At 44.6% G+C, this 13,546-nt stretch overlaps 1 protein-coding gene across 3 annotated transcripts in view; it reads right to left on the bottom strand.

The window, feature by feature from the left end:
- The window catches only part of COL22A1 (collagen type XXII alpha 1 chain), a 766,089-nt gene that overhangs the window by 656,904 nt on the left and 95,639 nt on the right, over window positions 1–13,546 (bottom strand). For all 3 annotated transcript variants that reach the window (XM_033933743.1, XM_033933744.1, XM_033933745.1), the window contains exons 2-3: window positions 4,888–5,032; window positions 1,437–2,003 (exon numbers count right to left, since the gene is read on the bottom strand). In XM_033933743.1, coding sequence (XP_033789634.1) covers window positions 1,437–2,003; window positions 4,888–4,978 — 658 coding nt within the window. In that variant the 5' untranslated portion in view covers window positions 4,979–5,032. The remainder of the gene's footprint in view (window positions 1–1,436; window positions 2,004–4,887; window positions 5,033–13,546) is intronic.

Here is a 13,546-nt window from a genome sequence, read left to right as displayed (position 1 = left end):
TTTTGGCAGTTGGAACCCAAGCACAGTACCGGGTAAAGCTTTGGATTCTTGCCCAGAAATAGCTAAGAAGAAAAATTTAAAAAAATAAAATTTAAAAAAAAAAATTTAAATTGAATCAGTTTGGGCAGACTGGATGGACCATTCGGGTCTTTATCTGCCGTCATCTACTATGTTACTATGTTCCAGACCAAGGAGAACTTAGACCCCCTAATCAAAAGCATTCGTTGTAAAAAAAAAATACACGACGAACTTCTCGCCACGCAAGCAGCAAAACTAGACAGCCACATCTCCAATCTACTGATTTCAGCACCAAACTACAGAACCTTCAGGAGGGAAATAGAAACCAGGTTGTTCAAGAAATATGTCAAGGCAAACTCCTGATACAACCAATTATCCTCACTCCATCACCAGACTCCAAATGTTACAACCAATAGCTTCCCTGTAATCTTCTGGAAATGACCAGAATCTCTTCCTTTTGTAATCTACCTAGAGCCGCAAAGTATTGGCGGAATAAAAGAAACTAATGTAATGTGCTGGCATCCCCACCAAAACGGAGCCAGGGGCGGATTGCCTCCCCCTATGCCACCAGTGAGGGGCTGAATAGAATGCAACTGGCTGCATGTTAGCCAGCACAAAAATCCCACATATTTAATGCTGAAGCTCGGATATAGCCTAGCGTTGAATATCCGAGGAATGACGCTGGCGTTGAGCAGCAAAACGCTCACCGCCGCTGGCTGAATATTGAGGAGACTGTTCCTAGTGACCGAAGGACTGGATCTGCACTGTGGCTATGAAAATACACGCCTAATAGAAATAGTCATAATATTTAGTGGGTGCAGTGGCGTTAGCGAGGGAGGGCGATACCCAGCATTACTGCATCATTCCCTCCCCCGGTTCTTCTCCACTGCTTGAATGTCACCCCACTCTTCCCTGCCGCTTGAGCAACCTCCCCCCCCACGCCTATCTCTTAAAATATTCACTGGTGTCAGCATCTTCCACCTGCTGCTCATGCCGGCCTCGGCTCCCTTCTGACATCACGTCCTAGTCTCGCGACCAGGAAGTGATGTCAGTAGGGAGCCGAGGCCGGTGCGAACAGCAAGTGGAAAATGCTGCTCAAGCTGGCGAACATTTAAAGGAGTACACGGGAAGCAGAGAGGAGGAGAGGCGCTGGCTTCGGTGTCCCCCGTGAAGACGGCGCTCAGGATGGTCTGTTCCCCCGCCCCCTTACTGCGCCACTGAGTGGGTGACAAACATTTGCACTAATTAACATTAATTGAGGAAACACTACTAATGTGCAAATATACAATAAAACCAAAAATTGGAAAGGCAGAACTATGAAATGACATCCTAGACCGAGATTGTATGTTTCATTACCGCATATGGATAAATAGTCACATTTATACATTCGCAGCATGAGAAACAAATGGTTCACTTACTTTCGCAGAGCCGCCTCCTCAGCTTTCCCCGGATTTTATCAATGGCATTGTAATCGGAGACATGGAATACATGAGCTGACTTGGGCTCCGAAGCGATCTCGTCCAGTTCCTCCTTGAGAGCTTCTCCGACGCCGACTGCAAATATCCTTATCCCAGCTTTGTGTGCGTTCATGGCCGCCTCTAAAACAATATCCTGGCTTCTTCCATCAGTTAGAAGGATAGCAACTTTTTTAATAGCGCTTTCTCTTGGTCTTCCTCCTGCCTCTTCCGAGAAACTGTAGGTTGTAATGAATCTGAGCGCATCTCCTGTGTTCGTATTGCCTCCATAGTATTTAATGTTCCTTGAGGCCCTTTTGATTTCCTCAACAGTCTGGTACCTTCCCAGGTCAAACTCAGTGGTTGGCTTGTCACTGTAACGCACCACTCCCACGCGGGTTTTATCCGGCCCAATTTCAAAGGTTTCTACTAAATTGGCCACCCATTGGCGGACTTTCTCAAAGTTCTCTTTCCCTACACTTGAGGAGGTATCCAGGATGAAAACCAGATCGTAGTGAACGTTCTTGCAACCTGCAAGTACAATGGAAGTTATTGAGAGAACGTGGAAAAGGAAAGTCACGTATCTCGACTACGTGGAGATTTCTCGTTAGCATGGCAAGTCCCAAGGAACTGTTCAAAGGCAGAGTTTAGATGTTTAGAAAAATCTCATGGAAAACCACTCAAAATGTTATTTCTTCATGCATCTCATGTTACGGTACATAACATAACATCGTATTTCTATACCGCATACCTATAAGTTCAATGTGGTTTACAAAAATGACATAAGCGACAAAAAAGGGCCATAGATATCTTTTCCCTAAGTACTTGTCCGAGTAGTTAAGACTTCAGTGGTTTCCTAAAGTGTTCATAGGAATGAGAAGTAAATAAGTAGCAGAAAATAATAGGAAAAATTTGAACTAAGGCCAGGACTGTGCAGACTTCCACGGTCTGTGTCTGTATATGACCGGTTGGTTGAGGATGGGCTGGGGAGGGCTTCAGTGGCTGGGAGGGTGTAGATCAGTGGTCTCCAACTCGCGGCCCGGGGACCACATGCGGCCCGCCAGGTACTATTTTGAGGCCCTCGATATGTTTATCAAAATCACAAAAGTAAAATAAAAAACAGTTTCTTGATCATATGTCTCTGGCTATAAATTACAATATTATTATTAAGACTTAGCCAAAAGGAAAGATTTATAAACTATAAAGAGTTTTACTTCATGCAAAATTGTCATTTCTTTAATAAGACATTAACTATTTTTTCTGAGGCCCTCCAAGTACCTACAAATCCAAAATGTGGCCCTGCAAAGGGTTTGAGTTTGAGACCACTGGTGCAGATGGACTGGAGTAAGCTTTGACGGAGACTTCAGTAGTTGGAACCTAAGCACAGTACCGGGCAGAGCTTTGGATTCTTGCCCAGAAATAGCTAAGACAACGAAAAAAAACCCAAAACATTTAAATTGAATCAGGTTGGGCAGACTGGATGGACCATTCGGGTCTTTACCTGCCGTCATCTACTATGCTACATGTGTTACTATAGAAAAGCAAAACAAACCCTTGAAGAGGGAGAGAAAACAATAACAAAAAAGGAAATCTCCCTACGCCCCAACAAAAACTAAAGGGCGAGGGGGAGAGACAGCCCAAACCGCTCACTAGCAAATAAAAAAGCAATATAATTAAATTGATAATAGTGAAAGGGAACCCTCAGTCACACAGCCTGCAATGGGGACAATACCCCTAAAGCTCCAGCTGTCACAAATCTACACCCAGGTAGGGTGTTAACTGTGAAACATCCCCGGGCTCCCTTTGTGTGAATTTAGTGAGAAACCAAAACACAACTAAGTGTTAACGGTGAAAAACAATAAAGAATATAACTCACTCAGAGTCATTAAAGGCTATCTCTACCCCTCGTCCAGGGGGCAAAAAGCAGCGTCCAAAATCAGCGATGTAAACAAATGAAAGTAACCATCTATCTGGAGGTACTTAGCTTCTCCATAAGAAAACCAGCCAGCGGGAAACAAAGTTCGTCCAACGGGCCATTTTCAACGCCATTTTCAACTTTGCTTCACAAACTGTGGCTGGTGATTGAGAGCCCGCAACAAAACAGCTCGGCTAGTTCCTGAGGAAGGGTTTTTTTTTACTCCCGAAACGGAGTCCCGTTGGATGAACTATGTTTCCCGCTGGCTGGTTTTCTTATGGAGAAATACAGATTTGTTATAAATTGCTGTTAATGGTTTATCTTTGTGTGCACAATTTGGCACCAAAATATTTGGTAGAGAACATTATGCCACATACTCCTCCTCGTCCGTTGCGTTCTGTCGACTGTGTGGACCTATATATTCCAACTGTTAAGGAATTAAGGGGTCCTTTTACTAAAGTGCAGTAGCCGATTTAGCGCACGCTAAAAATTAGGCTGCTCTAAATGCTAACGCGTCCATTATATTCTATGGACGCGTTAGCGTTTAGCGCACGCTAAATCAGCTAGCACGATTGCAGGTGTCTAGGGATAGTATATTCTCGTGTATAGGTCTCAAGGAATGGAACAGGCTGGTGTCCAAATTTTAACTGAAGACAATTAGAACTGATTTTTAGAGCCAAGTTATTGTTGCTAATTGGCGAGTTATTCAACTATGGCCAATTTTTGTTGATCATTTTCTTTTTTTATTCGTAAAAGTTTGGAATGACTTTCCTTCTATAATTAGAGTTCTCTCTCATCTACCCACTTTTCGTAAAGCATATTTATTTCAGAAATTTACTAATGATTTTTATTTCAGAAATTTACTAATGATTTTTCTTTTTCAAATAATAAACCATAAAAGATCAGATTTTGGCCTAAAAGATAGAGCTTCTGTTCTATTCTCTTGTATAGTTTATTAATATTTTGTTAACCGAGTCGAGCCCTCCTGCTGGGATGAATCGGTATATAAAATCAAACACTAGATTAGATTAAATTATGCTTGCAATTCATAGCGCTATATAATTTGAAGATTTGATGGGGTGGGGCTTGTTTGCAAATAGTTATTGGGCATGCTTTAATCATCATACATGTGTTAATTAATGCGCATTTACCAAATGGTGCGTGCATACATACAGTATTGGAAAATAGTGCACCCTCCTTCCAAAAACAGCATGCATACTTTGCAAGTGGACACTACTATCAGTGATCAGCTTTGGTCTTTAACGACAACATGGCCAAAAAAATTCCAAATTAAACAGTTCCCATAAATGACACAGGAGACACCATAAAATAAAAATTTTCTGGCTGCCCAGTCAGTACATGGGGTTAGCTGGCCTTATAGCTGGGGGGGGGGGAGGAGGACATTGTATGTTCAGTAGGAAAAATTTGACCAGTGATTGCATTGACGAAGTCAATATGATACCAAGTTCTCAAAGGACAAAAAGGCAGAAAGGAACGTACCTGCTCTTTGTGCCTGAATTTGCTCGCCACCTCCAAAGAGTGCAAGAATGATTACGATGCAAGATAGTTGACATCCTATAGCACGTACCATGTCTCTTTCCCCCTTCTAGAGCAACGAGGAAGATCTACATATGCATGAAGCCACCTGTAAAAGAAAAAGAGATTCAAGTCTAGAGAGGGGCAACCAAGCACTTCTGTCACTTTCACTACTGGTGGATCAAGTCGATTTTTTTTTAATGTATAATCATCGTGTTGTTATATTTTTCAATCTGCCAATCAACCACGATTTCCTTTCCATGGAATTCTTGAGTCACCCCAGAAACCATCAACCACTGAGCATGACTAGCTGCTTGACGGGTTATAAATTACGGTTGTGAAAAATGCTGCGGGTGTATTTGTATGAATGGCGAGTACAACAAATTAAAAATTAAGAAACTGAGGTTAATTTGAGCCTTATAGGATTTATGCTCCTAATTAATGGCCGATTTTACAATGACGGGGTAGCGATTCCTACATGGAAAATGCAACGCAGCCAATTCAGTACCTATGACCAATCCAATTTTGACATGATAGGATTGCCAGATTTTCCAGTCGGAAAATCCGGATCTCCTAGACCCGCCCCCCAGGTCCGCCCAGTTCTACCCATTCCCGCCCTGTAACGCCCTAATCCCACCCTCAGTCCTGCCGTAGCCCTGCCCTCCACTGCCTGCTCTTGCCAGACGCGATTTGAGGTAGTTTTTCCAAACTCAGACAAACTGCCGGGTTCTAAAAAGCCATCCGGACCCTCGGACATGACCTCAAAAGGAGGACATGTTCGTGGAAATCCAGACGGCTGGTAACCCTAGACCAGTGGTCTCAAACTCGCGGCCCAGGGGCCACATGCGACCCGCCAGGTCCTATTTTGAGCCCTCAGTATGTTTATCATAATCACAAAAGTAAAATAAAACAGTTTCTTGGTCATATATCTCTTTAACTATAAATGACTATATTAATATTAAGACTTAGCCAAAAAAAAAGATTTATAACCTATAAAGAGTTTTACCTCATGCAAAATTGTCATTTCTTTAATAAGACATTAACTATTTTTTTCTGAGACCCTCCAAGTACCTACAAATCCAAAATGTGGCCCTGTAAAGGGTTTGAGTTTGAGACCACTGCCCTAGACATTACTCTTCCGTGATAGAGACATAGCAATCAAGATTTCTCCTCCATCCTCTAGGTCTTCTTGACTGATCTGTGCCGATGATTTTTAATCTACCTTGATTACACCAGTAGTGTAGCCAGGCAGCCAATTTAGGAGGACTTGAGCCCAAAGTGTCCTGTGCAAGCATGCCACCGGGCCCTTTCTGCCCACCCCCCACACACCTCTGGAGCTGGGGCTATGCAACAGCAACTCACCCTTCGTCGGAGGCAGAGTGCTGCACAGCCTGGCCCTGGCACTACTACATCCTTGTGTTGTGAGAGAGACTGGGCGGGCCTGAGCCAAGGTTTTTGGTGGGCAAGGCTCGCCCACAGCTACAGCTCCTGTGCTATGCTACTTCCGGTCACTTTTTCTTTGCTTTTAAGGTAGTTCCATGACCCTTAAGGGGGAACAGTAAGTCACATTGGCTGCGCCGGAACTCATTACCGTGGCTTTGTAAAAGGGGCCCCGTGAGAGTTATGCTCATAAATTGGCCTCTTTGAAAATGTACTAAGGCTGAGTGCCTACATTTTTACTCAAAATGTCACTAACTCATAAATTTAGGAGCATAAAAAGTATGTGGTAACGGGCAGATTTAAGATGGGGGAAAAGAAGTTAGGAACAGCACTAGGCTTGTAATTGACCACATAAATCTAGGCAAACAAATGACAGGCCTTAATTTATGAACCTTTAAGCTCATAAATTAAGATGAGTTTTCAGCTGCACAGTTATGTTCCTAGGTCTAGTTGAAAATAGGGCACAGATTTAGGAGGCTATCAGGAGCATTAATGTGGGAGCTCAGGAGCTTTGAATATTGGGCCCTGGATTTTCAACCTGTGGTCACAGAAGGCCTAATTCTATAAAAGGTACCTAGCATCGCCTAAGTCCTAGGAGCCATTCGACATAAGTTACCATATTTTGCATCCAAAAACCCCGGATGCATGGTCCCGCCCCGTTCTGCCTCTAGCCCCGCCCTGTTTCATCCCAGCCCCACCCCCAGCAAGCTGCTTCTTTTAATTCCTGACCTCCTGGCTGCATCCTAGGGCCTCCATGCATGCACGAACGCATGTGACATCATCCAAGCGTGCTCAGAGGCCCTCCAGACAAACTACCGGGTTTTGGAAAGTCCGTACAGGCAGCCAAACAGTCCTCTAAAAAGAGGGCCTGTCCGGGTTTTCCTGAACATCTGGTAACCCTAGTGCGACATGGTTGTCAGTCAACCAAGAAGACATCATTTAAAGAATTGCGCCTAGTGGTACCTAACTTGACGTAGGTTTCTGATAGGTGTTGTAAATATTAGGTATGCACATGGCTAAAGAAAAGTTTGATTAGTCTCTTTTTTTTTTAACCAAAGATTTGTGATTTTCATGTGCATTTTTTTCATATTTTTGTTGCACATATTTGTCTTAATGTACAAAGCAATACAAATCAATTATGCGTGGATTAGCTCATAGGTATACGTGTGGACAACATGAAAGCATAGAAATATGATGGCAAAAAAAAAAGAGCTGGGGATGGAGAGGGTACCAGAGCCACCACTGTCTACATAAGTCAGCCTATTCTCCCCACGCCTGTACTTTATCTTCCAGTCAACAGAGGGAGACAGTGAGCAGCACTCATCACCTACTGCTTTCTTCTCTGCAGTGATAACCACATAGGCCCACATTTGTAGGAGGTTTACAGTGTCTTTTAAATTACGATGGTAGACTCAACATGCTTGTTTGCTTAACTCTCAGCAAAAAGGTTATTCGTGACCTGGGTTTTATTCTCTCCTGCTCCCTGGCTGTTGGACTTGTGCATTTACCAGTGATTTATTGCAGCTGCAGATTGTGAAACTCCTAAACTGCCTCTCGGACATCAAAAAAACTGGATGTCTGTCAACACATTACAACTAAATGCTTCCAAGACGGAATGCCTTTGGATCCACAGTTAGGACTTAAAAGTTGGTGCTGGCATCAGTGCGAGGCGTTATTTACACGTCTGGAGCAAGGTAAGTGCAATTACTTAAAGTTTAGCGCTATCTTTGTTTTAAAATCAATTATGTAAAAACTAAAAAATATCAACCCAAAGTTTGAACCACAATCAAAAATAAATTAATCTGAGAGGTTTTTTTGACCCATGATCGAGACATGACATGCTACTTTTGCTAGGTACAAGCAGTGTTGCTAGATCTTGGAGGTCTTTTTTCTTCCTATACTATGTCAGAAATTGTTTATCAGAAAGTGGTTTGCTTCCAAAACGGGTGTTGTTTGGATTAGACTAGTTGTATTATAACACCTGTATTTGCGCCGATTCGCGATTCTCCGAACCCCTTGAAAGCCCTGACAGAACTGATCTGAATTTGACTGGCTGAGCAGCATCTGCCTGTTGTCTGTTCGGCCAATCAAATTCAGAGCAGTGCCTTCAGGGCCTTTAGGGGGTGGGGTGAATTCCCTGAAGGCCCTAACCACAAGTCACTGAACTGAAACCTGGTGTAAATCCTCATGCGTAAATTAGGCCCGAATCACCTGAATTCTATATATAGTGTGTGCATCTTTAGTCAGTGCTCCAGACCCGCCCATGTTCCTCCCTTAGCCACGCCTCCTTTCACTTCCATGCTACAAGATTTAGGCACAATCTGTATGAAATAGAGCTTAACGAGGTGTGTGTGTGTAAATCCAAATTACTGCCAATTAAATTACATACACAACTTGGGTATACAAGTTGGACAACCATATTTAGAATGCCTCAGATGGAGAAGAGTGTGGTGTAGTGGTTAGAGCAGTGGTTCCCAAACCTGTCCTGGGGGACCCCCAGCCAGTCAGGTTTTCAAGATATCCCTAATGAATATGCATGAGAGAGATTTGCATGCCTATCACTTCCATTATATGCAAATCTCTCTCATGCATATTCATTAGGGATATCTTGAAAACCTGACTGGCTGGGGGGTCCCCCAGGACAGGTTTGGGAACCACTGGGTTAGAGCTATTGCCTCGGCACCCTGATGTTGTGGGTTCAAATCCCACACTGCTCCCTGTGATCCTGGGCAAGTCACTTAATCCTCTACTACCCCAGGTATATTAGATAGACTGTGATCCCACCATAGGGTTACTAGACGTCCGGATTTCCTCGGACATGTCCTCCTGTGGAGGACGGTTCATAGACAACGGCGCGAAAGACAAAAGCGCGCGCCGACAATTGAGCACAGCGCGCGCCGCTCTAAATTACAGTTTTTAGGGGCTCAGACGGGGGGTTTTGTTGGGGAACCCCCCCCAGTTTACTTAATAGACATCGCTCCGGCGTTATGGGGGGTTTGGGGGGTTGTAACCCTCCACATTTTACGGTAAACTGAACTTTTTCCCTAAAAACAGTAAAATGTGGGGGGTTACAATCCCCCACACCCCCCACATCGTGGCGTGATGTCTATTAAGTAAAGTGGGGGGGTTCCCCCCCACGCCCCTCCGTCGGAGCACTAAAAACAGTAATTTAGAGCGGCGCAGCGGCGCACGCTGTGCTCAATTGTCTGGGCGCGCCTTTGTCCCGGCGTGCTTTTGACCTGACACCGTCCTCCTGTGGAGGACATGTCCGGGGGCCCAGACGGCTTTTCAAAACCCGGCACTTTGTCCGGGTTTTGAAAAGCCTCCTCAAATCGCGCCTGGTACGATTGGCGGACAAGAGCAGGCAACGGTGGACAAGAGCGGGGGGCGGGATTAGGGTGGAGATGGATAGAACTGGGGCGGGTCTAGGGGGGTCTGGATTTTCCAACTTGAAAATCTGGCAACCCAATCCCACCAGAACAGATAGGGAAAATGCCTGAAGTACCTGTACGTAAACCACTTTCAGTACGACTGTCAAACTACAAAAAGGCCCAATCCCTTTATTTTCTATGTTAATTTTTTACTGGATGCATTCTGATTAGGAGTTAAATTGTTTCCCATAGAAAGGATGTTGTATAGGCCTTCAGCCCTGCCATTATTTTTCTGTGCATCTTTATTTCACTAGCTGTGCAGCAGCTTTGAGCTCAGCAGGCCTGCCATTCGCCCCTCGTTGTCCCTAAGCCACTTAGAAGCATGACATATATTCAGCTGCTTTGCAATCTACCATCTTTTTCATTCAGGTTGCGTTCTAGTGAGCAAAGTAATATCAAAGACGGCACCTGCCTGAACTCTGGAATACATTACTGCAGCTTGTTTTGTTTTGTTTCCCTAAAATATAATATGCAAATTGCTTTACTATAGCATTAAAAAAAACATCAAAGGTGAGGGATCGTTTAACCAACCAAATCGCTTGTCTTGAAATGTTCCATGGAAACCAGCCATTGGAACCTTAAAGTGTATTAAAAGTTAATGGTTAATTTACAGTGCCGGGTTTTTGATTTTATTTAAAAATATATTTATTTGATCCCACAATTCAAAGCAGCAGGTGAGTCACACAGCTGATCAAACCATAGATGGATGCTTGAACATAAGAACAGCCTTATTGGGTTAGACCAATGGTCCATCAAGCCCAGCAGCCTGTTCTCATGGTGGCCAATCCAGGTCACTAATACCTGGCCAAAACCCAAGGAGTAGCAATATTCCATGCTACTGATCCAGGGCAAGCAGTGGCTTCCCCCATGTCTTTCTCAATAACAGACTATAGACTTTTCCTCCAGGAACTTGTCCAAACCTTTCTTAAAACCAGCTACGCCATCCACTCTTACCACATCCTCTGGCAACGCGTTCCAGAGCTTAACTATTTTCTGAGTGAAAAAAAAAAATTTCCTCCTATTGGTTTTAAAAGTATTTCCCTGTAACTTCGAGTGTCCCCTAAAATTTGTAATTTTTGACAGAGTGAAAAATCGATCCATTTGTACCCGTTCTATTCCACTCAGGATTTTGTAGACTTTAATCATATTTCCCCTCAGCTGTCTCTTTTCCAAGCTAAAGAGCCCTAACCGTTTTAGTCTTTCCCAGTGGCGTACCAAGGGGGGGGAGCGGTCCCCAAGGGGGTGCACAGCTGGCCACCCTCCCTATTCTGCCGCTGCTGCTTTCCTTAACCAGCAGCAGAGGCAGTAAACTTTAAACAGGGGTATCTGCGGCCCAGCTTGTACTTCTTCCAGCAGTGGTTTAGCTTCTGGCCGGCTCCCCTGCAGAAGTGGTTTTTCTGCTCAAAGCCGCGGGCGTCGGCTCCTCACACGATCCACAGCTGCATCGGAAGCGTTCCCGCTGATGTCACAATGTCAGAGAGAAGGCTTCCGACGCAGCAGCGGATTGTGTGAGGTGTCAACGCCCGCGGCTTTGAATAGAAAACCAGCTGCAGCAGGGAACTGGTCAGAAATGCTGTTGCTGCACAGGGCAGGGAAGAGAAATGTGAAGGGGGGAATGAAATGCTGCTGCTGCACAGGGAAAGGGGGGGAAGAGATAAATGCTGCTGTAACACCCAATTGGGGCGAGAAGGAAGTCAAGGGAGAGGATCCAGAGATGCCAAGTCCATGGGTGGGAGGGAAAGGAAAGAAGGAAAGGAGATACCAGACCATGAAGGGGGAGGGAGAGATGCCAGGGCATGGGGAGAGGGAAGGAGACAGACCAGGGGAAAGGAAGCAAGGAGAGAGAGAGAAAGAAAGGGAGAAAGGAAGAAGAGGGGTGGGGGTAGTTGGAAGGCCAGGAGATAAATGCCAGGGCATGGGGGGAGGGAAGGGAAACTAAGTAGACAAATGCCAGATCAGAGGGAGAGGAGGTGCCAGAGCATGGCGGGAGAAAGATGCCAGGGCATGGGGGGGGAGGGAAGGGAAGAGATAGAGATGCCAGACCATGGTGCAGAGTGGGAAGGAAGGAAGGAAAGGAGAAGAGAGAGAGAGGCCAAAGCATAGGGGAGGGGGTGGAGCCAGAAAAATGGAGAAGGGGTAAAGCTGAAATGAATCATGTGCAAAGGAGAGAAGGGGAACAGGATATACAGTTTATTTACAGGACATAGAAAGAGGGAAGATGCCATACGGAAGAGAGAGAGGATGGACAGTGGATGGAAGGGGCAAATATAGAAACATAGAAACATAGAAAGATGACGGCAGAAAAGGGCTACAGCCCATCAAGTCTGCCCACTCTTCTGACCCACCCCATCAAGTCTGAGTGCTAATGACCCATATCCTTAGCTCGACCCCCATAGGGATCCCACGTGGATGTCCCATTTATTCTTAAAGTCGAGCACGCTGGTGGCCTTGACCACCTGCACCGGAAGTTTGTTCCAGTGATCTACAACCCTTTCTGTGAAGAAATACTTCCTGGTGTCACCAAAGAGAGGGCAGATGTTGCATGGAAGGGAGAGAGGACAAACACTTTATAGAAAGAAGAGAGCGAAGAGAAGATGATTAAAGCAGAAATGACAAAAAGTAGAAAGATTATTTTGTTGCTTTACTTAGAATCAAGTAGTATTGTAACTGTATTGATAAAAGGACAGGATACCATAACAGCAGTATACTGTACTGTTCTGAAGAAAGATTTGTCCTCTGAAAGCTAATTGGAAAATGAATTAGTCCAATAAAATGGTATTTTCTTATTTCTCATTATTTGTTTTATTTATTTGTTAATTTGTAAAGTGGTGATTGTTATGTATCAGTTTTTTCAAATTTACATCTACTGTCTTTATATTTTGCACAGTATCAGGGGACATATGTCACTGTTTCATAAGAACATAAGAAATGCCTCCGCTGGGTCAGACCTGAGATCCATCGCGCCCAGCAGTCCGCTCACGCGGCGGCCCATCAGGTCCAGGACCTGTGCAGTAATCTTTTATCTATACCCCTCTATCCCCTTTTCCAGCAGGAAATTGTCCAATCCTTTCTTAAACCCCAGTACCGTTCGCTGCCCTATAACGTCCTCTGGAAGCGTATTCCAGGTGTCCACCACACGTTGGGTAAAGAAGAACTTCCTAGCATTCGTTTTGAATCTGTCCCCTTTCAACTTTTCTGAATGCCCTCTTGTTTTTTTATGTTCTGAAAGTTTGAAGAATCTGTCCCTTTCTACTCTCTCTATGCCCTTCATGATCTTGTAAGTCTCTATCATATCCCCTCTAAGTCTTCTCTTCTCCAGGGAAAAGAGACCCAGTTTCTCCAATCTCTCAGCGTATGAAAGGCTTTCCATCCCCTTAATCAGTCGTGTCGCTCTCCTCTGAACTCTCTCGAGTAACGCCATATCCTTCTTAAGGTATGGTGACCAATACTGGACGCAGTACTCAAGATGCGGACGCACCATTGCCCGGTACAGCGGCAGGATAACTTCTTTCATTCTTGTTGTAATACCCTTCTTGATTATCCCCAGCATTTTATTCGCTCTCTTGGCGGCCGCTGCGCACTGTGCCGTCAACTTCATTGTCATGTCCACCATTACCCCCAAGTCCCTTTCCTGGGTACTCTCAGTCAATAACATCCCTCCCATCGTATAGCTGTGCCTCAGGTTTCTGATTCCCACATGCAATACTTTACATTTCTCAACATTGAACTTCATCTGCCATCTCTCTGCCCAT

Source organism: Geotrypetes seraphini, chromosome 2 (assembly GCF_902459505.1).
Source record: "Geotrypetes seraphini chromosome 2, aGeoSer1.1, whole genome shotgun sequence".
Taxonomy (NCBI): Eukaryota; Metazoa; Chordata; class Amphibia; order Gymnophiona; family Dermophiidae; genus Geotrypetes; species Geotrypetes seraphini.
This window is presented reverse-complemented; position numbering and strand designations above follow the sequence as displayed.